At 36.1% G+C, this 26,574-nt stretch overlaps 1 protein-coding gene and 1 pseudogene across 1 annotated transcript; both read right to left on the reverse strand.

Moving 5' to 3' along the window:
• Positions 1–5,454: 5,454 nt before the first annotated feature.
• LOC123701267 lies at positions 5,455–6,545 on the reverse strand (annotated as a pseudogene).
• Positions 6,546–24,048: 17,503 nt separating this feature from the next.
• On the reverse strand, positions 24,049–25,534 carry LOC123701152 (zinc finger BED domain-containing protein 4-like). Its single transcript, XM_045648549.1, has one exon. The coding sequence runs from the start codon at positions 25,309–25,311 to the stop codon at positions 24,049–24,051; it is 1,263 nt and encodes a 420-aa protein (XP_045504505.1). The 5' UTR covers positions 25,312–25,534.
• Positions 25,535–26,574: the final 1,040 nt, after the last annotated feature.

Consider the following 26,574-nt stretch of genomic DNA (forward strand, 5'->3'; position numbering starts at 1 on the left):
TTCAGAAAATCAATAATCAGTGAAACCACCCATGACGTTAACAACCGTCCTGCAACGGTTTTTCATGCTTTGAATCAAGTTATCAAAGTCAAGCTGTGGGATATTGTCCCAGGTCCTGCTAAGATGTAAAAAAAGTTGCTCCTCAGTCACAATGTTTTCAGGAAAATTCCTCAAAGCCCTTCTTTGGAGCATGTCCCACGCGTGCTCTATAGGGTTTAGGTCAGGTGATTGCGCGGGCCAGTCTAAGACGGATATGTCGTGCTCCTGCAGCCACCTGGTTACCACTCGCGCTGTGTGCGAACGGGCGTTGTCGTGCATGAGCGTAAATTCTTGGCCCATTTGTAACCGATGGGGGTTGACTATTGGTCCTAGCACCTGGTCACGGTATTTTTCAGCCGTCATGGTATTTCTGATCCAAACGAGGTCTGTTCGTCCACCAACACGAATTCCGGCCCAAACCATAATTGTTCCACCGTGGTAAGGGTGGACTTCCTGATGGTGTAGTAGTCGACTCTCACGACCAGGAACTCGCCATACGCGTACTCTTCGTGAATCGGGATGGAAACCGAATCGAGACTCATCAGTAAACAGCACTACAGACCACTGGTTATCTTCCCAGAGCAAATGTTCACAAGCCCACTGCAATCTTCGTCCACGATTTCCTCGGCGTAGTGCTGGAGTACGAAGCGGTCTGCGAGCATGAAGATTAGCTTCATGCAGTCTCCTCCTCACAGTTTGGTCACTCACAAGCAACTGGTGCTCTGACTGGAGCCTTTGAACCAACTGCATGGCCGTAACATTTGGTTGCCTTCTTGCAGCAACTTGCAAAAATCTGTCTTGTCGTCGGGAGGTTATGCGCTTCCCACCTGAGTGTCTTTCAGCCACTTCTCCAGTAGCACGATAACGTGACCATAATCTCGAGATAACGTTCTGTTTTGTTCCAATCTCCTCAGCAACACTCCGTTGAGTAGCCCCAGCTTGGAGCATGCCTACTGCCCTTAACATTTCCTCTCTTGTTAAATGGCGCCGCTGCATGATGCGTACAGTGTCAAAATTTCGAAATTAATCGCTAACTTGTTGTAAAACACCAATAAATGACAAAAAAGAACCGAAAACTAATGGTAGGTAAAGTGCACCTTCGACCTTCTCTCTAGTTATGCCGCGCAAATCTTTTGTTTTTTCTTTAATTTCTTAAATTCAAATTTAGAATTATTTAAAAAGATTTATAAAATAAGCTTTCTTAAAATATTTTAAAACTAGCCAGTATTTTTTGAAATTAAAAACTTTAAACATAATATCCCTAGACGGTGTTGATGTGTATAAAACAGTGTATGATTTTTATAGAACTGCAAAGTTCCCTAGAGTAATTGGTGCATTAGATTGCACTCATGTGAGAATATTATCTCCAGGTGGTGATAACGCTGAAATATATAGAAATAGGAAAGGATATTTTTCAATAAACACCCAATGTGTAGCTGCTGCAAACCTTATGTTTTTAGACGTTGTGACATGGATCAGCACATGATTCCAACATTTGGGATAACTGTGCATTAAAACGAAATTTTTTGCAGGGCAAATATAATGATAAATTGTTTCTAGGTGACAGTGGCTATGCTCTAAACTAGCTTTATGATGACACCTCTGTCAGAAAATAATGTGAATACACGAGGAGTTTACCAAGAGTCACAAATAAAGACGAGGAATGTGGTTGAACGGGCATTTGGTATATGGAAGAGGAGATTCCCTATATTATCCAGGGGCATAAGTATTCACCTTCATAGAGTACCTGACATAATCATAGCAACAGCTGTACTCCATAATTTAGCTATATTACGAAAGGAAAACATACCCCCTGCAGACCAAGAGTTTCCTGTTATTATGGAAGTTAGGGATGATGATGTTGCACCAGAACGGTATGGAAGAGGAAGTGCTAATTTGCAACGAAGACTATAAATAGAGGGATATTTTGCATCATTGTAAAAAAATAAAAACAAAAATATTATAGCTCTGATTGTTTCTTTTTTATTTCTAAATCCTTAAGTAAAAGTTCTTTTTTATACATTTGTTCATCAAATTCCTTTTTTTTTCATTAAATTATCTAACTCTATTTCATATATTTTTTGTTTATGTTCTATTTCCATTTCGAATGACAGTTTTTGTAGTCTAACCAGCTCCAACTTCTCTTCTGACAATATTTTGAAGCTCTCATTTGCTGTCTTACTTTTATTAGTTGCTAGTTCTTCAGTAGTATTATTTTCTGGAATAAAGAAAAGTAATTGGAGTAGAACGGAGTGGAGTAGAACCACCATCATTCTCAGTAATATGTAATTAAAAATAAATATATGAATAATATAGGTATTTAATAAATGTACATTTTGTTACATGATTGGTTTTAAAAGCATCAAAAAGATTTTTGTGTACTATTTAGTTACCTACCAGTATTACAATCAACCACAAATATAGTTATGTTTTCACGACTTTAAATAATCTTCTTCAATGGGTGCAATTCGTTGTTCTTCAGGAAGACTCTCTTGAAATTGCTTCATGAGCGTGGCATCTCCATGGTACATACTATAAAGTCCATCCATTTGTGGCTCTATTAACTTTCTCACTGCATTAAGTGGGTTGTCATCATCTGAAGGAGGAGGGCCTCCACCTAAAAATAATAAGTTTAACTTGTTTACAATTGTCTCTTTTGGACGAGAATGTGAATCTAACTTTCCGAAAGAATTAATGTCATGAACCTATGACTCGGTAACTTTGTTTGGCGGTGTTTTGAGATGTTGATGGTTGGTGTTCCTTTTTTCGCTCTTCACGCCATTTTTTTTCTCTGTTGTTCTTTTTGTTCTTCTGTTAAATTTGCTCTTTTGGTTCGATATATTTCTAATGATCTTTGATTATTTTATAGCTTCAATTCTTGAAATTTTTCTGGGTTGGCATTTTTAATTTTTCTCTGTACCTTTTTTGGCGTTCTGCTGTAGTAAGCGGCATTGTCTGAAAAAAAACTTAAGCAACAGCAAGCAGAAGTCTAATGCTAAAATCTAAAATTACACACGTTTGACAAATTTTAGGCCGTTCTCACACATGCTGCACAATGGTGAGGTTTCTGACAGTTTATATGGCATGTTTGGAAAATGAGAATAGTGAAAGGGTACGCAAATCAGTTTGGAAGTACTTTTACAGTACAGCCTGTAGGTATACAAATACACTAGATTTTGTTTCATTCAAAAATCTTGAGTAGTTATGATTTTTCAGTCAGTTGAAGTTCGTCTTAAATATCGCGGCCCGCGCCCGTCCGCTACAGTCTACCATTCGTATGAAATAGCTGGGAAGTCTGACGTAATTTTTTCTTCGTTCGGTACAAAGTTTGTTCGGTAAAACGATGTGTTTGTAGTACAAACACGTCGTTTTCTATATTCTTATTGTCGTATTGAAATAATTCTTTCAACGCAATTTTTTTATAAAAAAAAAAACAATATTATGTTATAAGCTAGAAATCTAAAAGTAGGAATTTTTTTCAATCTATCATCAATAAAAAATACCACGAGAAATAGCACGAGAACACTTCACAAATCACAACAAACTTTGTGTGACTTGACACTTGACAGCTCGGTTGACTTCATGTGAAAGTTGAAAGCTCGTCGGTCCATTTCACGATTTTTTTTTTAAGAAATGCAACCATTTTGCTCTATGTCATGAAGTGTACAACGCACGAAAACGTAAAAAGGAACGCAAGATACTGCTTTACTGACTCCCTAACTACGATTAGTTAAATTACCATCGAAACGGACATGGGCAAGACCTTTTAAATTGTATTTAGGCTAAACATATTTAGCAAGATAAACGCATTTAACTAAATTCTGTTTAGACCAAATGCTGCGCAAGCCGCCCTAAAATCATCATAAGTAGGTATAAATAAGGTTACAGCAATAGGATATTCAAAATTCTACATTTTTTTGGTTCAAAAACTCATAAGATTTAATACATGTTTACTTACCTACCTACCTCAGTCATTTCAGAAAGAATGATGCAGTAGTCATAGATACTATGCGAAAATACCATAATTTTATCCTGGGATCGAATTGTTTTATTGATTCAGTCAGCTTTCCTACAAATCGTACAATTGAGGGAATTTTTGTACATATGGCAACATTAAATCAGGCTAGCGTTGCCACAAGCTTCGGGGTTTCCCCTCGATGAATGTAGAATTAAACTCTCCGTTGTTTTGACGGAGTAGGATAGATATATTTTATGTATGGTGCGTGTGAGAAAGACGATGATACTGCGTGCTTCTTCGATAGACAGTTCGACACCGAATTTAAAGACGGAAAGAGAAATACTTTTTAATTTGTGTTTGTGCATTGTCTTCAGCTTTATAAGTAAGCAATATGAGTGGAAGTGAGGACGAAGAAAGACCCGGTGTTTCGACACCAAAGAAGAAACGCATTGAGAGGGGAGATTTAAACCTTAAAGAGAAACACAGTTAACAAAAATACAGGACAGAATGGGAGAGTGATCCAAATTTAGCAAGTGGTTTACCTGTGATCCTCAAGATAATTACAAAGCAAGATGTAAAGTGTGCAATGTTTCAATGTTAGCCGCTAAACACGTTCTATCAGCTCATTCCGAAGGAAAAAAACACATGAAGAATGTATCTTCAAACCGAGCGCTACACCCTGTTACATCTTTTTTTCAAAATCTAAGGAGACTGAAGAAAAAAGTACAGTCAAATTGGCGCGAGTAGCGTGCCTTTGAAAAAAGTTTTACAAACTCTAATTGGTTGACTGTGAATAGTGAAATAATATGCTTTGTCCAAACAAAGCTATTATTAAACCCAAGTTCCTGGGCTTTTCTGCATTAGTATACCGATATCTTGGTTTAATATCTACCATAGATGATTAAATGTAAGCCCTTTGTTAATAAAAATCGTTCAAACTCCAATATTGTGTAAATAGCTGATATTTAGTGTCCGCACCAATTTTCTTTGCGCATTCAAGTTTGCATTTCTCCATACAAGGTGGTTGAAGGGAGCGAGGTGGAATCTTTTATCCCGTTTTCGATACACACGTGTAAGAATGACCGCTGTTACGTAAACGTTTGACTTTGTTCTGTCTCCATTTTGAGGTGTCTCTCAGTCGTTTCCGGCCTCTTACTTTCTTTGTATTTGAACTATTAGAATCACAGGAACTGGATGAAGGTCCAGATGACGATGAAAAAAAAAGTTACCTTGTTTGTTTCTGGAGTGAATCGTTTGCACAAATCACATCGTCACTCAGATCTATGTCGCTTTCATCTGTGTATACAGGTGAAATCACATAATTTGGAACATTCAGATTCACTCGATAGCTAGATGGACCCTGTATATAACAAAGTTTACTATAAACTATGCTGTTTCAATGCTATGCTTTATAAAACTAAAAAAGTTATAACTTATTTTAAATATACTAACCGAAACTTCTTCCAGATTTTGTTGTTCGGGACTCATAATAGCCTCAAAAATCAGTCTCTTTATCAGGAAGATTTATAGATTTTTGGTGTGCTAGCTGTTGGTTTTCACTAACGTCTGAATCTGGAGTTACTTCAGTTTATTATTAAAAGTAGGAATCCTTAAGATTCGATGGAGGCTGGACTTTGAAAAGAAGTCGTTGTAGTCATGCTTGTATTGATAGAATTTGTAGCTTCTTGTGTAATATTACTGTTTTGGTATTGTTGTGTAAAATATCCTCTCTCCATGTGAACTGATGAGAGATTGAAAAACGACGATACACGAATTTGGCGATTGTTTATAATTGTTTTCATTAATTGTAGCACACCCATTTGGAATTCGAGGACTTCCTCATCGTCATACTTATCTAGTGATGGTAATATCCCATTAAAAATGAAAGATGCCGATTCATTGTTTTAGGTTCGTTATTTGAATAAGAATCCATAAATTTCATCATTTTCGCATCTACAGGACTAATAATATTCTTTAGAGACCTTTTAGGCACGCGATTAGGTATTGAGCTCATTGCCGTCATTGTGTCATGTGTAGTTAGCTTCAAATGTTTCATTTCCTCCCTCAGAATTATTTTCTGGTTTTCGGATTCTTTGTTATAATGGGATTCCTTGTTGTTATTTTCGGCAGTAACATTATGTGTGTGTGTAATTGTCTCTTTAGGTTATATTACTTTCTGCAAAAAAGATAACTGTTTGCTATATTATACTTATTATATAAGGCTTTGCTGTTTTGGCGCCACTACCTGATCTTTACTGATCTTTTATCTTTTTATATGATCGATTATAATTATTATCTCTTATATGAGTCCACCGTCGATAAAGTAATGACTCGTAGGCATAGGTAGAAGAAAACATTGTTAAAATAGTATGAGGCAACTTTTTTTAGACAGTGAAATGTGTCTGGTAACGCATTCCATGTTTCCTGAGTTTTGTTTATCGAATTGAGAGAAGTTCAGTTTACGAAATGACGTCACATCAGGGTACATAATAAACTTGAGTATTTCCGACAATTATTTGAACTGAGAAAATCTCCCTGAAAATTACTTGATTAAAGAATCGATTACAGAAATAAACTCTTCTGTAAATTTTTCTTTGTCTTTTTCTCGTGCACATCAAAATCATTGATATTCTTTTCAAGTTTGGAAAATACTTGTAATTTCTTGTAATAATATCATTTCTAAAAACTTGCAGTTTAGCCTCAAAAGCGCGAATGAGATCTATCACGACAATAATTGTTTATTTGTCCCCTGAAGCTTTACGTTGAATGTATTTAAATGTTGGCATATGTCTGTAAAAAAACATCAGTTAGCCGTTATACACCGAGTTTACTTCATCCAACAAAGCATCGAACTTTCGCTTGTTTAGAGCCTGTGATGAGATGAGGTTGACTATTTTTGTTACTACCGCCATTATATTATCAAGGGATATTAAACCACTCTTAGCACACAAGGCTTGTTGGTGAATGATGCAGTGAAATTCAAGAATCGAATGTTCTACGTCTGTTTGAAATAAACTTATGAAACAATTTTTTTCCCACCAAACTTGGAGCACCATCAGTTGTTACATTTTTTTTTTATATCTATTTCTTTTTAAGCAAGCGAATTTTTAACTGCCGTATTAATATCTGTTCCCTTGGTAATGGTTAGCAACGATTTTATCGCAATTAATTCTTCCTTAGGAAACGACATTTCCTACACAATACCGAGCAAAACAGCTACGCGCTACTTTGACGCGCTGAATTATCTTATCTTTACTATCGAAATCATCAAAAAGAGAGGGCGCGCAGGCTAACCAGGCTTCCTTCAAAAACTCTTGAGTCTAGACTGTGCTGTGCCATCTGGCTGAATATTTTTCATTTTATTTTGATAGTCTTGCCAAATAGATTTTACTGTGTTGGTTATTTGGGAAGACTGACTGCTGATTTCCACTACAGAGGTGCTTTTCTCAGTGGCTTTATTCTGCTCTTGGACTAAAAGACGAAATAAAAAAAGAACACGACGTTTTATGTCTTCTGCAGTACTCTGGTCTTCTAAATATAATTTGAATCTTGGGTCCAAAAACATACAATTAGTAAATATCCTGCTTCGGCTCAAATTAGAAAAACGATTTCCAATGCCTCCTATGATATCTTGCCTCACTCTATTGACTGCAGGCATAAAATTTTGAGATTTTAGACTTTCTAAAGCTTTGGTGAGGCCCGTAGTTATGGGAATTACTAGGCTCCCAGTAACTTCTCTCCACTTAGTTCCCTTGTGACCTCTTTGCAGGGACCGAGAATTGTACATACCCAAGTAGCACGCAAGCGTTGCCGACATCAAATATTCAGCACTAATTTAGAACTTAGAGTTCTACTGGTGACCCATAAAGGTGTCAAGAAAAGATTATTTATTTATTTATTTATAACACTTTATTGCACAAACAAAAATTAAGACAAAATAACATTAAAATACAAAAGAAAGGCATAGTTTGTACAAGAGGCGGCCTTATTGCTGAGCAGCAATCTTTACCAGGCAACCTGATGGGAAAGGAAATGTATGAAGTTAATGGGATAGTGCAAAAAGAAGAGAAAAAAAAATAATGATAATAATTATACCTAATAAATAAATAAAATACATAATATATACATACATATGATAATGTTATAAACTATACATACATATTATTATATAAATAGAATATATAAACATAAATATATTATAGCACAAAGACAATAAATTTATACAATTATTTACTTATAAAAGTAATTAAACCGTTAATATACAGCTAAAGCTGTACTAAGTTTTTATAAAATACTCTTTATAACTCTAAGCATTTTTTGACACTTCAATCTAATGTAATCCTTCAAGCTGCATAGAGGCTGTATTTTGCATGTGATCACTTACTTACTACAGCTATAAGTTTTAAAATGGTATCACTACTAACATCACACATAACTAGCAATGTCCATAATGTAGTGCACCTCACAGACGAAGTGCAACAATTTGGCCCACTACATACATTTAGCGCTTATCCTTTTGAGAATAAATTGTATTTAATAAAAAGAATACTAAGACATGGCAACAAACCTCTTGCTCAAGTGGCAAAGAGATTTAGTGAAGATTCAGCATCAGCATCATTCAGCATCGACAAATCGCATATGTGGAACCCTTTGTTAGTTTGTTACGACCAATAGCAGAAAAATAAATGTACTAAATTTAAGAGATTTTAAAATTTCTGTAAAGCCTCAAGATAAATATGTATTAAGCAACAATAATTACATTTTAGAAGTGAAAAAAATAGAAACTGCTGTTAACAATGAAATAAAGATGTCAAAAAACCAAGCGGACAGAGACCATAGTTAGTTCCAAAGATATATAAACAAAACTAGTATGTACTGATCACAAAAATAACTTATACTTCGTACCCCTTTTACATACAGTTTAAAAGAGAAATAAAAAAACTTGTCATTGAGAAAATGTATTTTTATTTATTGAAAAACCCGTATAGGCACTTCAAACATAATAGAAATATCCATCCGTCAGTGGATATTTTAGGTAATTAAAAATAGTCAAAGAGTTACTTATTTACTAGATACACAAGAAAAACAGTTACATAATTTTGTGTCTTCAACTACTATGACAGTCACGAGATTACGTTTGCAGCCATTTTTGTCATAATCATAATTAACAACAGTTATTAATAATCCTCCAGATTACACTTTTACATTTTTTCTTTCGCCAAAAATTTAAGTAGGTTCCTATCAACAACGATGAAATCCATGCTAATATGCTAGTATACACTACTTATAAGCTCAAGAAGACACGTCAATTATACATGCGAGATAAGGTAATAATATTAAAAAAAAATATGCTTACCAATTGACCAGCTAAATTGTTGTAATTTAAGGTATTATTAGTACTGTTTGTTGTGATTAATTCTGTCTCATTATCAATTTCGGTACCGCTATTTTGTAACATGAAATTTAGTTCTTGTGTTCAGGGGCGCCGGGTTTAAATGACATACCTAGCTACTTATAATTTTGTTATATATCTAGGTGTCGCCATTTTGTATGGCGATCAATCCATCGAGATTCGATAAGTACTTACAACGGAAGACTAAGGGCCTGTTTCATAATCGCTAAGTAAAGTTCTAAGTAAGCTACTTCGAACATAACTGCTCAGTAAACAACTTAATTGCGTTTCACAATCCCACAGTAAGGTTAATCACCACTTTATGTGATCAGTAAATTAATCATCGGATGGACTGACAAGTAGCCGTTTACTGGACAAGTAAATTCGACAAATGTTATAACCTCAAATGCGCTTCGAAATCCGCATTTAATTAAAGTGGTGCCTATCAATTTATTTTCGTTTTAAAATGGATATTTTTGATATTATTGAAGACGAATTCGATGAATTTTTTGATCGGGTGACGGGACTGCGTAGGGAACCATTATTTCGAAATCGTTCAAATAATATGGAAATACTAATATATGACGATACTGATTTCAATTTTGTTTCTTTCAATTTGTCAACCACTGCTTGTTTGCTAAAGCGATTGTGTAAGTATGCTGTAGACAACAAGCAATGCCGGTCAAATTGAAAGCGATCGGATAGATGTTGGGGTTAGAAAATCACCCCCCTGTAGGTATGAGTTTACTATATGTTTGACATGGGTAAAAAGTATTATTACCTGTTTCTGCTTTTTTGTCAGAGTCAAATACACTGTCCATTCCAACCACTAAAAGTAAAATCATGTCCTTTACTTTTTCTTCGCTCGGTGTCAATATTGGAGCGGTACTTGGACCGCCTCCCGTACGATACGTTTCTGCCCGGATCGCCGTGGATTTCTTTCTCGTATACCTCTTGATTCCGTCGTATTTGATTTTTAGTGCTTTTGCACTACGAAATCGAAAACTACTTATACTGTTAAAATTTGTTTCTATTTTTTGCCGATATCGTTCTTTTTCCGCCCATGTAACGGCATCACTTTTTTTGTTTTCCAGCACGTTTTTATATTTAAGTACAAGTTGAATTAACGTGTCAGTTTCTTCACGCGTAAAATTACTACCTCTTTCCCGTTTTAAAAACATTTTAACAGAATATTTTTCAGATTTTTGGCACGAAACCAACAAAGACAAACAAAATCGTTGAGCATTTAAAACTGACACTGACAATTTGTTGCGTTCCCTTATTACAGAAACATTCATTTTAAAAACATCGTTAAAAAATAAGTCACATTACATTACAATGTACTATTTTTTACATCAATGTACCTTTACATACTTGGTAATTGAACGAAAAATATTTCTAATGATTATTCTGTGTTTATTACACTTTAAAAAAAAACACTTAAATTATGCATGCTTTGAAACGAAACGTTAAACTCTAATGTTGCCAGCAAACTCTTGAGTAAGTATTAATTAGTTACTCTTTACTTTAATTTACCGATTGGATGATTGTGAAACGCAAAAAAGTTAACGAAAGGATTTAACCTCCAAGTAGTTAACTCGTCAAATAACTACTCAAAGCTTTACTTAATGATTGTGAAAATGGCCCTAAATCTATGAAAGCGAAGCTGCGTACGGAAGTCTAGTAGTAATTACTAAATGGACACAAGAAAATACAAGATTATTTAGAAAAAATAATTTTTATTCAATGCGATGCGAACGTATTTTGACGAACTACTGCTCTCTTAATAAATATGTCTGCAATATTTTCCAGTTCTAAATCATCTGCTATTTCTCTGTTTACATGCACTAACTACCATGTAATTATTCAGTCTTTGCTGAGTCATAGTACTCCTCAAATAAGTCTTTATTCTTCGTAATGCGGAAAATGACCTTTCAGCGGTGCATGTCGATACTAGGAATACTTAAAATGATTTTTAATAATAATTTGATGACTTCTGGTATCATATCTTTGGTAGATTCGCAATGAGTAAAAGAATTAACATCCTCTACACTAATGAGTTTGCAATTTTTTGTTTGCGCGATATCTAAAAGCATGTTTCGATGAAGAATCAAACGATTTATATCAAAGTCATCTCCATAAAAGTTTTTCACATAATCGCTGCTTGTAGAGGAAGAGGTGGTAATTTGGAACCCCGTTTTTTTTTTGAGTATTTTAAGAAACCCATTTGACTAATCATCACAAAACTGTCTTTATATATTTAAAAACTTATTGGCTTTTATATTAGAAACTACTTTATATTAAAAAATACACATAATACGAAATAATTTGCTTTATTAGAAAAAATAACAAAAATGTGTTCGGAGCTCTGGTGCTGGTATTATGGAACCCGGGTTCCAAATTACATGTATGGAATAAATTTACTTGCAAAAATCACATATATAATACTCCGCGTCGCATCCTGAGCATTCAATATGCGCCCACAACCTACATGATTGGCACTGAATCCAAGTTTCACCCTGTTGATCGTTAGAGTAATTTTCAGAACAAAAAATGCAACAAGCGTCATCTTGGTTTGTGGGCTGGGCAAACGCGGTATAATTTTCTGACATAACAGTGTCTCCTGAAGAAACAGAAGATTCAGAATCCGATGAGGTAAAATCCTGGCTGTTTAGAGGAGCTCTTGAAGACTTTGAAATAGTCTGCCCACCACTATGCCCACGAGCTCTTCCCCGACCTCTTCCTTGACCTCTTCCTCTCTGCGCTATAGACTTGATTGACTCCTCAAGTTGCTGTTTGTAAGGAGACCCAGTCAATAAAGTAGCAGCAGATGACTTACGGCCTCTGTTAGATCTTTTATTCTTGGGTGTCGGCACCGGTAAGATGTGTTCAGGAAGAACAACAGGATTGCTATCAATCACTTGCGGGGATGACTGATTTGCTTGTCCACTAGGGTCTGGTTGAGGTTCTGGCTGTGGTATTTGAACAGCAATATGCGTACTAGTAGACGGTAGATGAGGGTCATCATCAGTAGCTTGAAGAGTGGTCTCACCTGTGCTTGCTAGGTAGTCGACTTCAGTAAAAACGTTTCTGTTAATCGGGTAAATACCAGTTACCCTGAACCCATTTACAGCAATAGCTCCTGTTTGGCACCTGAGATAAGCACGTCCCAGCAATTCAGATATTTCGTATGGAGTCAATGTCTTGTTGGAATTGAGTAACCACTGTCTAATTTCTTCACTGTAGTACGTTTTCAAAGAACCCATAAAAGACCTGTCAAGAGGTTGCATCTTGTGTGTTGAATGTGGAGGTAAACTAATAATTGTGACGTTGTTAGCTCTAGCTGCCATCAAAATATCTAAATTGCGTGTATGTGAATAATGACCATCAAGAATTAATAAAACAGGCGAGGCTTCAGTCGGGTGGGTCTTTTCAATGAAATGATGAAACCAGTCAGTAAATAGATTTGCCTGAATCCATCCTGATGGGTGACATCTTCCTATAGAACCTGGCGGAGCTCCTTTCATCAACGTTTGCGTCATGTTTTTGCGTGGAAATATTAACAACGGTGGAATAAATATGCCACTTGCGCTCATCATACTTGCCTTTTCCCTCGCAGACCAATTACTTTAACTATTTTACTTTGTACGATAGAAAGCCCTGTTTCGTCGACATTAAAAATTCTCTCGGGAGGATAATTATGTTTTTCGAATTCTTCTTCAAGAAGGTCAAAGAACTTATCCACTGCTTCTTTATTGAAACCTTGAGCTCGAGCATTGGAAGTTCCTGTTGGTGATCGAATGGACAGTTTATCTTTGTGCCGTAATAAGAAATGATCAAGCCAAGCTCGCCCGGCTATGTTATTTCGAAACGGATGTTCAATATTATTTTTCACAGCCAACTGATAGGCCATTTTACGAACATCCTTATTTTGCTGAGTAAGAAATAGTTCCATGTTACTTAAGTGAGCCATAGTATCTTTAGTAAAGCGCTGTTCAATACAGCCTATGACTTTATCTAATACTTCAAAATACATTTTTCGATAAAAGTCAACTGGACTAGAAAAATTGTGCGAACGCCTTTTTCTATTTCTGTCCGTTTGTACAAAAGCCATGAATTAGAAATAGCCAGGTCTATCATATTATGAGATATAAATATCACAGGCCACTTCTTGGTTCTATTTCTTGCCAGACAAACTGCAATCAATCGGTCCGCCATGTCTACCCCACCCATTTTAGAGTTGTATTGTTTGACAACTTCTGGCCTTACAACTTGTTTATACTGTTTATCTTTTTTGCACCAACGCGACGGGAACAAACATCTGTTTCACAAGCTGCGTGAGCTGTTGAGAGCATTATAACAGGTTTATTGTCCATCCATTTCGTAATTGTGTTAGTCAATACTTGATAGCTCCCTCTGCCTCTTCTTTTCAGGCTTGAATCGGATTCGCACTTCCTAATATTTGGATTTTAAAGCATTCATCAATTTGTCTCTTCCTCCGTGGCCAACAGATTGATGAATTTCACATAATATCCCATGAAATTCTTCTGGAGGTACTTACTACTTTGACTATAGACTCCGATTCAGATTTCCGTCTCAAGATAAAAAATTTTCGAGTGCCTACCTCCAAAACATCATATATTTTTCCATAGTAGTAGTCTTTGTTTTGTAGACCTCGTCCGTCTGATGATGAAGATCTAGATTTATATTTTTTCAATATTTTTAATAGCTTCTTCTATTCTCTTCTGTGTCCACACTGGTTTCTCTTTATTTTTTCGCCCTTCAAACAAAGTACTAAACGCTCTTTCAAAGTCTTCTTTACATACAAATTGCTTATCCACTTGGTTTCCTGTAGATGCCATTTGTAGTAAGCACTAGCACAATATTAATGAGATTTATTCACTTAATAATAATTATTTGTCGCAAAAACGATCGCGGGTTGCCCGTCTGAGTTGTGTTTTGTGACTGAACACGAAGTGGGAACGCGTTCACGGTGTTTATGAGGGGGTGAGGTATGAAGTACGGCGGGAGCATGCGCGGGGCAACCGACTTCCCCCCACGCTTGTTGTTCGCGGACCTGATAGTACTTTTACACTTTTGCTACCAGTCTAATAGGCACGTCCGCACACTTGACCGGGTACTAGTAGGCATCGGTAATTATCTTGTATCGTTACCATTTATTGTTTTCTTAGTATGAATAGAAATACTGATAAGGATCACTGTACACTTGAACGGCTATCGGTATCTTTATTTTTCAACAGTATAAGTTGACTAAAAATTTAATGTCAACGTGCATTTGACTCGGTATGGGTAATACTATGCATCGATAACAATTTAGGGTCAACGTTCACTTGACTGGATATCGGTGATATCGGTATTGTTGTGTATCGATACTCATTTACGGGTAATGTACATTTGACCGGGTATCAAGTACCAGGAAAACATTTAAAAACGGTATAATATTTTGAATTAATTTTAAAATCTGTTTATTTATTGACTATTACGCGAAACAAAGTTATTCGGGTCAGCTAGATTATTATATTTTTTATATTTTATAAGTATTGATATCGGTATTTTCCTGTATTGATGCCAATACTGAAACAGTAACTTACTTACTAGTAACACAGTAAAGTTCGTACCATCCTAATGTACGTATGTATTAATTAGACAGATTTCCCAACCACTTTTTTTTTCTGTAAATGAAAAAGGTTGAATAAAGGGATAAGAATGGAATGAAATCAATAAATCTTTCTCAACTGCAGAAGGAATTGTATTTGTTGAGAATCTCCAAACAACTCTCCGAGGTCTAAACAATGAGTAGAGATGAAAGGAAGTGAGGGGGTAATGTTTATTGCGGTGTAAGAAATAAAAATTCTGTCAGTTTACTGCAGTTTAATTAAATAATAAACTGAACAAAAAAAAATCATTTTCTATTACTGATTTCGGCACCTTTGAGAGCCATTCCACGTGCTTTTCGTGAGTCTATTAATTCAGGAAGGATGTGGTTGTGATAAAAATGTATAATTTTTTGCTCCATTTTATCCTTCCAAGACTGATCGTCTCTGTTTATATAAAGAACTTCCATGGGCTCATTTTCACCTCCCCATATCCCGAACAGGCAACGTTTTTTATCGGCCACATGTAGTTGACCTTGCACTTGATAGTACCAGGAACTGTTCTGGTTTATTATAGTGCTCCCGTTTTTTTTTGTTGTGCTTTAATATTTGGACTTTGTTTTGTGCTATGGCAGTATCCATTCCAAGTTTGAAGGCAGCAACTGGGTATTTTACTTCAACAATCATATCATTCCCAACTCTGCCATCTGGTGTCGCGCCGATAAAGGGATGGTCTAGGTCGACAAAAAGTCCACATTCCTCTATGATCACATTTTCTTGCCGGGCCAGTTGTTGTAAAGCAAATGGTTCATGCTTGATTCCGTGAGCTACCGATGCTATAGAGGATAAATTAGACCTGTATAGAATGGTGTTGACTAAAGAGTGGAAATTTTTCTTTCTTTTTATTACATCACCGAAGTTTGAAGCTATGAGTAAGAATTTTCTTATTTCGAGCCATTCCGCACTTTCTCTCTGTCTTGCTGTTCTTTCTTGGATACCATTTCGGTCACTTAACAAGGACTCCAAATTTTTCATAAAATCTGCTTTGGCTTTTTCGTAATCTTCCACAGACATGTCTGGAGCGACCACTTTGGAACCATAATCATTTTGCTGTGGAAATAGTCGTTTTCGGGATTTTTTTCTTTGAATCATGTTCGCTTGTTTTCTTTTCATGTCTCTTTTTCTGTCTAACCTTTTAATGCAGTTTCTTGGGCTTTTGCCCAATATCTTCTTGTGCAAAGTATACAGGGTTATTTGTAAAACACCGGCAACCTCGCAGGACAAGATAGCTAACATCATAAGTAACAACATTTGTTCTACGACTATTGGCATAACGCAATAAATTATTTTTAAATGATTGTTTAAGCTTTTATTGTACTCTCCTAACATTTGTAAGTCTATGTTCTATTCATTATCGAAAGGACGACGCGACGCCCCCTTTCCCCTCCCGTTCTCTTCTTGTTTACGTAAATTTTGGAATTCGCATAGAGTTTATAATATTCAAACGGAAAATTAAATGAATATTTATTTTTGTATGAAAATAAAATCTAACAAATCACCAAAAGTCGTAGAACAAATGTTGTTAATTATGATGTTAGCTATCTTGTCCTGCGAGGTTGCTGGTGTTTTACAAGTAACCCTGTATAATGGTCTATTAGTTTTGTTCGACACGACTGCAGCATTGCATCTTGATTGATAAGCTCTTCGGGTAGTAAAATTTATTCGCTTACCTCCCACAAACTTTGCGATGATGCTGTTAAAGCGTTCAACCGAATTCGTGTCGACGTCTTCCAAAAGGCTGCGAGATTTAGATGCCACGGACTGCATAATCACTTTTAATCTTTTGTACAGTAACGAGTATGGCACTGTCTGTGGTCACCAAGTGCATGGTGTGCTGCATTTATTATGTCTCGATATATATTGTCTACACCCTCATCAATTGGCAAGTTCTTGTTGGTGGATATAGATGTAGATACCACTTTTCGCATTGATAAGATTTTGTCGTCACTTATGTATTTTCGCAGTGCTTTTGGATACTTAGTGTCTTTGCCTGAAACAGCGAAAAGTCATTAGTGTTATTAACTTTTAAACTATCGCATTGCATGGTGCTTGTGGCCACAGCCGGTGCAACTTGGTCAAAGCGTCAAGCAAAAAAAAAGGTATGTCACTACCTACACTACGTTCCGCGATCAACCTCGTCAGTATTAGTAGTACATGAAGTTATTAGAATAGATTGAAGGGAGCTATGAGAGTAATTTGTAGGGGTAAGTGTTGTTGTAGATGGTTAGTAATAAAATGATAAATAGCTACCTAAAGCCCTTAATTTGTTGCACATGTTGCGTAAAAGGTGATTACGGCACTCTATTTTGCCAACGACTGTGAGTCCAGGATGTGGGTCGGCTGCCAATATTTATTTATTTATTTATTTATTTATTTAAATATCTTGGAATAAGTCGAGGAATCCCCATCGGCAATTAGCCTACCATAAATAAGTCCGTACATGTCCATGGATGCCTTAAACCCTTCGCATATAATTGCAGATTCCATCCCACTGGACGAGCCTTCATAATTCTTGTAGCATACATGCATTTTTGGCTCGACTTCACATTTTTTTGCTCTTGAACATATCAAACAATACTTATTTTTTACACCAATAAATAGAACTTCACCAAATCGTCGACCTACGATTGCTGCGACTCCAGACATTGCGCTATAATTGGTGCCATAAGAGCGCTTGCTCCAAGCGCCATCAGCATAAACGTCTATAACTGGTATGCCGTTTATCAATTTGCCATCATCTATAGCAGCTGTGCGCTCTCTTTCAGCTGCCAATGCCATCGTCTCATCTGCAATCTCCTCCCATTCGTCGAAAATTTTGTTCTGAGTCTTAGCATAATACTTCTCATTAAATACTGGTATATCCATAGCTGACATGACTTCCTCAAATTGTGAATATCCTATACCACACGCTACCATTCCTGACGTTGCAGCCAAGTTGATTTCAACCCGCTCTCTTTCAGGCATCACATTGCTAGGGTTATCGGAGGATAGCTCGAATTTCTTTTTGCATAATTCGCACTCAAACAAAAATGTGGACGCTAAACCCTTACGCCTTTCCCGTAGGAAAATTAAATGCCTGTAGTTGCATTCAAATAAAGATTCATGGTCCATTTCTTTTAATTGTTGGAAAAAATAGCCGATGTCCACTATTCTCCTGCCACTAATTTCTTTGAAGTCCGATTTATTCTCAGGCAGTATGATAAGTTCATCCTCTAAATTGTCTGTTGACCTATAAGTTAAAAATAAAACTAATCATAATGTATATAACAAATCTCTCAATTATTATTTAATTACTTATATGTAAAATACCGTCCTTTATCATCGATGGTATAACTACACTATTGTAAATTTTTACATCTTATAGCTTTGACACTCACTCTTGTGCAGTTTCTGAACGCAAGGCGCTAGAAGTGGTTGGCAATAGGTCAGCATATATAGGAGTCAGTTCCATTGATGTACATTGGTAAAGTGAAAATTGAGTTCTGCAATATAAGTATATCGGTAGAGGTCAAAATAATCGTACATGCTTTGAAAAATATGTGTCCTCGACCGTTTTCAGCTTATTTAAAGATAAGTTCGGGTCATAACAATTTGAAACCAATTTTGTTTAAAGGACAATTAATGTACAGTAAAACAAGCCATAATAGTTATGTTTAGAATATAACTATACAGAAAAAAATATTAGCAAACTATAGTCACTAATTTCACGTCCATACAAAATAAAAGTGTCCTATTGCGTAATGAAAATTAACATATCATAAAATAATCAATACTAGGCAATTTTTGCAATAATAAATACTGTTAAGTAAAAACCGGTGACTTAATTTATTGTTTTTATTCATGTAATCGTTAATTTATTACGTCTATAATTATTAAATTACTGTTTACAATAAAATCCCAAACATCATTCCTGTGAATAACACCAGGTAGATAACGGTGTTTTAAACGCTACCGAAAAAGAATTCTACCATATCGCAATTAAATTGTATGCTAGCAACACTGTTACATCACATCACGTGACTTTGAGGACGCCATGTTGTCCCTTCATTTAGTTTTGGTTGAAAAAGTACGCGCACAGAAAAAAATGCTCAAAATATTCCTGTGAAAAACTAGTGAGTGAGATAAATTCTAAAGTGGATTACACGAATCTGGATACACAGTCTGAAATAGTATGTTTTGGTGCTCATCCAACACAAGACATTGTTTTCAAGGTAAGATATTTGTTGTTTTGACGATGCATTTTAGAGGTTATAATCCATATTTTTCTTTCCTGTGGATAACGTTACACGACTTAGGGCCCGTTCATACTGCTCATTGTTACTCACAGGAATTTATAGATTTGTGAGTAACACTTGGTAAAACGAATCAGTTTGTATAGTAACTGTGCGTGCAATCAATAACGAGTGGTTCACTCCGAGCGAAAACCTCATTTCATCTTCCGAACCGCTTGGTTTTTACCCGACTGCCACAGAAAGAGGGTTATGTTTTTCGAGAGTATGTATGTATGTATGTATATAAGTATGTATGTATGTTTGTATGTGGACAAAAAATTCTTTTTCACGTGCTACAGCACAAACTGCTTGACCGATTTTGACATGTGAGGTGTCATTAGATTTGTCTGAGCTGGCTGCGCGAGTGACACTAGCTACATTAAAATTTCAAGAAATGAAAATGGCGGATTTTAGACGCAAAATACAATTTTCAAATTACCACAGTCGGGATTTTGTTTTTAAATACTTCAGCTTGTGTTCGTATTTTAATCGACTGAAAAAAGGGGTAGGTTCTCAATTCAAGGGTCGGTTTTTGTTTATTTGTTTTTATACGTTTATATATTTGCATGAAATATACTGGCATGAAAACTGGGCGAGATTTCTGGAATAATCAATTATAATTATTTTTATATTTTATGGAATGGACTTTTTGGACATATTTGTGCATAAATTGAAACTAATTGACTTTACATACTTACTTTTAGATGGCGCCAATGTCACCGACAAGAGAGAGACAAAGAAAATACCGTGAAAAATTAAAACAAGATGCAGAAAAATACGAGGAGAAAAAGAAGAAGCATAGAGAATACATGAAAGCTGCTAGAAAACCAATCGCAGAACTGTCTGAAAAAGAAAAGGAAAAAAAGCGACGAGAATGGAGACTTGCCAAAAAAAAAACAAAAAGAAGGTGGTGTAACAAAACCAAAAAACAACAAGTGTTGTGCATTAAATGCACGATTATGTGTAAAATTGAAGAGCGAATAACAGATCAAAAAAAATTTATAGATAATATATTGCTGAAGAAACGTGCTTTACAAAAAAACCTTTATAGACATAAAATTAAAATTGAAGAGCTGCGCAAATTGATCTCCAATTCAGAACGAACGGAAAAAAATCTTTACTAAAGTCATCGGAGAATGAAACCAACCGTGAATCTGTACCTACAGACAACGCACCAACTACCTCATCCGGACTGACCACAACTGACAAATCTGAAAATGAAGATCTACGTGAAGAAACTCTCATGACTGAACACATCATCCTTTATCTATATACTATTATATCTTTAAAAAGCACGTTGGTCATAATTAGTTACTCCCTTATGATTTGATAAATGAATTCCTTACGCTGATAAATTTACACTAGACGTAGATGGCACTTGAACAGGACTCACTGAACGCAATTCTGTTATATTTGTTTGTCCAACCAATGCTCGTAATCTGTAAAATAGTAAATCTTCTATATTATTTTAATCTATCAAATGTAAGTAACCTCCAAATATGTATTCAAATCACACTTAAAAAATATTCAGGTTAGGTACCCTTATTATCGTTACCAATAATATTAATAAAAATTATACCGATAGAAGTCAATGCCGACACCCGGTGTACGGTGACCCTTATTAGCATTCATATTCATAGGTACTAAGAAAACAATAAATTGTATCGATAGTAATCGATACGAGGTGATACCGATACTTGGTCAAGTGTACAGTGACCCTTATTAGCAATCCTCTTCGGGAAGCGTCTTTGTTGTAAAACTCTGTTATGATATTGCGATGTCAGACATCCACGCGGGGGAAGCCGCGAGCTGCAGCTAGCAAAGTATATGAAAAACTTCAGGCGCATTTTGTCTATGAATCTAAAACTGGTACCACATGCAGTTTTTAAATCAAATTCCATTTTGAAAATTTTTTGTTCGGGAGCTTTACACAATTCTAACACTTCAGAAAACGATAATCTAAACTTACTGTAAGTTTCTGTAACTCAATTCAATTTCACCCTTGCAATCTTCAAACAATTCTTCAGCCTCACGCAACTTCTGAGACGTACATTTATATCTCTTACTCTCTACTACTTTGCCCTTTCTGTATAAGATATCGCCTAATTTCTTTTAATTTATCATAATTTTTAAGTATCAAATCGGCCATAAGAAACTAAAATCTTAACTTAAAATTAAAGATACAAACTAAGTAGACTTAATACAAACCAAGTAGTATCATATTTCATTCACTTAAAATTAATTCTATCTTCTTAATTCGAAGCACAGTTACATACGCTACAATAACATTCTGCTGACTCTTCATAGCGTATCGCATACAACGCAAACCGCACCATATTTTAGATTACACCCGGTATATTTAATTTATTTGGGGGAAGGGGGTACTTTAAACTGCTGCTTCCTCACGTTCAGGATCCCGCCTGCCTGACACCTGTAGACGCATTCTTCTCACCAACTCCGAATTTACTCTCTCTTCAATCTTTTTTAGTCTTTGTTTAATCTTCAAACATATGAGAGTAAAAATTATTAGAATGATGATCCCAGAAAGCGGGATGTTGTTAATTTGGATATGGTTTTCACCTTCTGAGAGGCTCGCGGCATTGGTACCGCCTGACGAGGTCTGCGCAATAATGATCTTCTTGTTTTTAATTTTGGAGTAGGCCTTCTCCATTTTGATTGTTCGTTGCTAATAGATTTTTTATTTGCGAAATACTAGTTCGCGTTTCGGCCGAAAAGTATGTTCTAAAAATCATTTTGTTCAAAACTAGTGCGACAAGGCACACTGGCATGCGGTTACTCGGCATTTTTCGCCCGGTGTCCAGCGACGCGCTATCATTTTCTACGAACTGGCTAGGGTCACCATGAAGTATGAGTAGAGGCTCGGAGTTAAAATGAAACACGATCGTTTAGTTTTTTTAGTTTTTGATTCGAGACTGCCTTATGCTTCATATAGGTACTTCACGTACTTCAGAACATATGTCCTACATATAGGTCCTTGTGTACTACTTTGTGCAACCGAATTTAGGATGTTAGTAACAGCAGCTTTACCAAATGCTGCGTCGATATTAGTATTAATATTTACACCATCACCAATGTTAGTAGCTACAGCATCCCCATCACCATTACTGCCACCAACAACTACTATTGTTTGCACACCACTTACCTCACTCGAACCATTCGCCGTAATTACGTTCGATTAAATTCGTTCGTCGTAAGCCCATAATAGTTATATCATATGCTGTACTAATTGGCCTATGTAAAATGCGCCATTTATTTGCCATGTTCCCAAATGCACAATTTTAAACTTACCAATTGCATTTTTTTCTGCAAAATTGGGTATCATTGATTCGCATATAAAAGCCCAATCATTACTGCGTTTTATTTTATCACTGTGTTCTGGAGTTTTATAATTCCATACGCTACTTTTACTCCTTATCAAAGAAATAAATAAATCTGTATCGAAATCCATATTGTTTTGTAATTCCGAATGCAAGTAAAGTCTAAAAAATGACGACGCAACGCAACCGATACGTGCGTTCGGTTCTTTGAATGACTGCACACTAACTGTATGCAGTAGCGGTGGACAGCATGCGGCGACGCTACCCGACTTCAGCCGACCGCGCGAAGTTGAACGCGCGACTGTATGCAGTTGATATTGACTTCACTCGACTGCACACAACTGCTTGCAGTTATATATATCGACCGCACGCAGTTGCTGCGATGCAGTCTGTCTGATGGCACCCTAAGTTGCTGCCAAAATTGTCTATCATAAAAGAACATGCAATCACTACTAAGCACAAGAAGAACATGATCGGATACAGTGGGCAGTCATCGGTGAGTATACATTTTACATTTATCTGAAAAATTGTAGTGAGTATTAGGGACTTTGCACACTGTAACGCGCCCCGTCGCGTAGCGCGTGATTTTCATAGACATTCTCCCGCGCGTCGACGCGTTTCTGAGTGTTGTACTAGACGTGTTTTCTATACAAATTGAGGTACTTGCATACAATGATTACACGCGCTACGCGTCGGGGCGCGTAGGAAATTATCATTACTATTAAAATTTCTTTATATTTTTTGCAGGTGCAAAAGTTTTTTAAAGCGTCTTCACTAGAAGATTAGGTGAAAAAAGCAGAGCTCAACATGTGTGCTCTGTTGGTAGAACATAATTTACCCTTTCGCGTCATGGATCATATGAGTGAAATAATTTCAAAATGCTTTACCAATCCAGAGGTGGCAAAATCTTTCTCCTGTAAACGAACCAAAGCAGCTGCGGTAACATATAATGTTTTGAGGCCGGAATTGGAGAGGGAAATGCTGGCAGATTTAAGATCATATCAGCATGATAGTAACCGTGCACCAGCGTATTCTTTGATCATAGATGAGATAGTGATGTGAACCGATTACAAATTTCAACACCGGTATATACCGATTAATTATTAAAAAAAACCGGTTTTTTAAGGTTTTTTCAGATTTTCATTTAAAAAATGCCAAAAGCCATGGAGAGCTTTAAAGAAACTGAAAAATAACCAAGAAGTGCTGACTGCTGAAGTACCCTCGCTTTGGAAGTGGCAAGTTGATTTTCAATTTTTCGAGCATAAATGAAAAAGCGTGTTAGTTTTTTAAACATATTTTAATTTTCACCTTTTAGTTTTACAAAGTGCAAATCACAAAGTGTCACACAAATCGTGGTTTTTTTTTTTTTTTTTTTTTATAATAGAGCGGGTAACGGAGCAGATGGGTCACCTAGTGAGGTGATCACCACCGCCCATGAGCACTCACAAAGTTGAATATAAAAAAAGTTCTGATTTATAAAACAAATTTGGTCCACAGCATCTGCTTGTAGCCTGCTCCTTCGAGAAGACAATACATATCCTGATTTGGAGAACATCCTCTCCGAAGGTACCGATGTCGCTGGTATGGCCAAATACTTTAGCGCTATTGTATTTAACGGCGCTAAGTGTTTGTTGCTGGACCAAAAAGCTCCCGCACTTTTAGCTGCTTTTGTGATCTCGGCTTCTTCGCTTTGAGGATCTGTCTCCATATACATACGTAATATATTAACAGCAGAAGCAGTTGAATTTATAAAGGGTCTTCTTTGTTTTATAAAGTCCAGCAGTCCAGGTTTTTTCTGTGGTGTTACATCTTCACTCGAAGTTGTACTTGCTTGCTCCAAAGTTGATGGCACACAGCTGTCGGAATCTTTTATGTTTTGAGACAATTCTCTTCTGACTAACTCTTTCGCCGACAGCATGTTTTCCGGTTGACGAAAACCAGTTCTTAACGCTGGATGTAAATATGTAGATATTTGAGATACACTTCTTGTCTCATATGCCAGGAGTCTGCTACTTATGTTTCGCCTCACTGATGAGTGAAACATCTTGCCTATAACAGATATAGGATTCAGGGAAATTTCAATAGTGTTCAATTTTTCAAATAGTCCACATATTATCGGAATGACTAGTGAACTAGTCGGATACTGATCAGCACTAACGAGTTTTGTAGCTTCCTCAAATATTTCCAAAATACTGATAACTTCTCTAGCTGCTTCTTCTTCGGAAGCAGTTAAGAATTCTGGTGCCTGATCCAATTTCCTACACACTAGTGCGAGAACGTCACTTAACTGTAGTATTCTCTTCAGCATGTAGAATGTGCTGTTCCACCGTGTAGATACTTCTTGTATCAACTTCAAAGGAGTTGAATCGGGGTTTCTTTCCTTCTGGGCTAATTTAAGCGCTCGCCACCCTACTGATGATTTCTTGAAAAATTTTACGACGGCCTTACATTTTTTAGCTATGTCATTCACCTGAGAAAGCTCCATAGAATCATCCAAAGTTAAATTAAGCGTATGGGCAAAACACGGCATGTGCCGTATTTCCAGCAAATTGCACATCTTTACCATGTTAGTACCATTATCAGTAACAATAGCAGAAATTTTTCCTAAAATCTTCCATTCTGTTAGTAAATTAGTCATAATTTCAGCTAGATTTTCACCTGTGTGTGAAGTTGGAACATCACATGTAGTACCTACCTAGACAACATTTTTGACGGAACAGATCCAAATTTGGATACATATTGACGACTCGGAATACTCGGATACATGTTTTGAAATTGTAATCGGTTTTTGAATGAGAACCGGTGATTATCGGTTTTCACAAAAACCGGTTTTTTTTAGGTTTTTATGAAACCGGTTCACATCACTAAGATGAGAGTACAGACATTTCCTCGACGACAAATGCTTGTTATAGCAATTAAATACTATTCTGAGAAATCACTAGCGTTGAAAACGAAATTTCTTACTATGGTAGATTTAGAAGGAGAATCGGCACAAAATTTATTTGACGCTCTTTCAAAAGCTTTACGTGATTCAAACCTTGATATAAAAGATGCAGTTGGTTTCGGAGCCGACACTACCAATGAAATGTTTGGTGAACATGGTGGAATCGTTGCTAAAATTAAAGCTGTGAATCCGCATTGCTTATTTATCAAATGTGTCTGTCATTCCACGGCTTTATCCATTAGTCACGCAAGCAAAGACACATTACCAAGAGCTGTGAATCAAATAGTCAAAGAAGTTTATGGGTATTTTGCTCACAGTAGCAAAAGGCAGAGGGAATTTTCGGAGTTCCAAGAATTTGTAAATACAAAATACTACAACATTACGATATCCGTTGGCTGTCATTCCACTCCTGTGTGAACAGAATTCTTGAGCAATGGGATGCTCTAAAAATTTATTTTCAAGGCCAATATTTGGACGACAAAAATATATCCTCTCAATTTTTATACGAGAGCTTTAATAACAACATATTTAAACTATATTTTTACGCACTTGACTATATTCTGCCTAATGTCAATGTTGATAAATTTTGGGGTGCCGTTGGTAAAAATACGTTAATGTTTATAATTTTGTAAAAAGTTTGTTGTGTTTGCCAATGTCGAATGCGTCTTTTGAAAGGATATTCTCGCAAATCAACCTCATAAAAACAAAAACGCGGAATAGATTTATTAATAAAGATGTCGCCTCCATTTTACATGCTAAACAGGGCATTAGTGAACATGGTGACTGCGTTTCATTTCAGCCAACTAAAGAAATGATTAACCAAATGACAAAAGCGATGTATAAAGAATGTGATCAAGAAGAATACGATGCTAATACGAATGTATAATTTTATTTAGGTAACTTTTTGACTTTAAGAACAATATTTTAAATAAAACTCAAAAAAAAAATGTGTCTGTT

The sequence above is a fragment of the Colias croceus genome, chromosome 21 (genome assembly GCF_905220415.1).
Source record: "Colias croceus chromosome 21, ilColCroc2.1".
Taxonomy (NCBI): domain Eukaryota; kingdom Metazoa; phylum Arthropoda; class Insecta; order Lepidoptera; family Pieridae; genus Colias; species Colias croceus.

Bases quoted from the DNA above. Each gene is read 5' to 3' on its own strand.
- LOC123701152 (XM_045648549.1), bottom strand. From the start codon at position 25,311: ATGACTAATTTACTAACAGAATGGAAGATTTTAGGAAAAATTTCTGCT.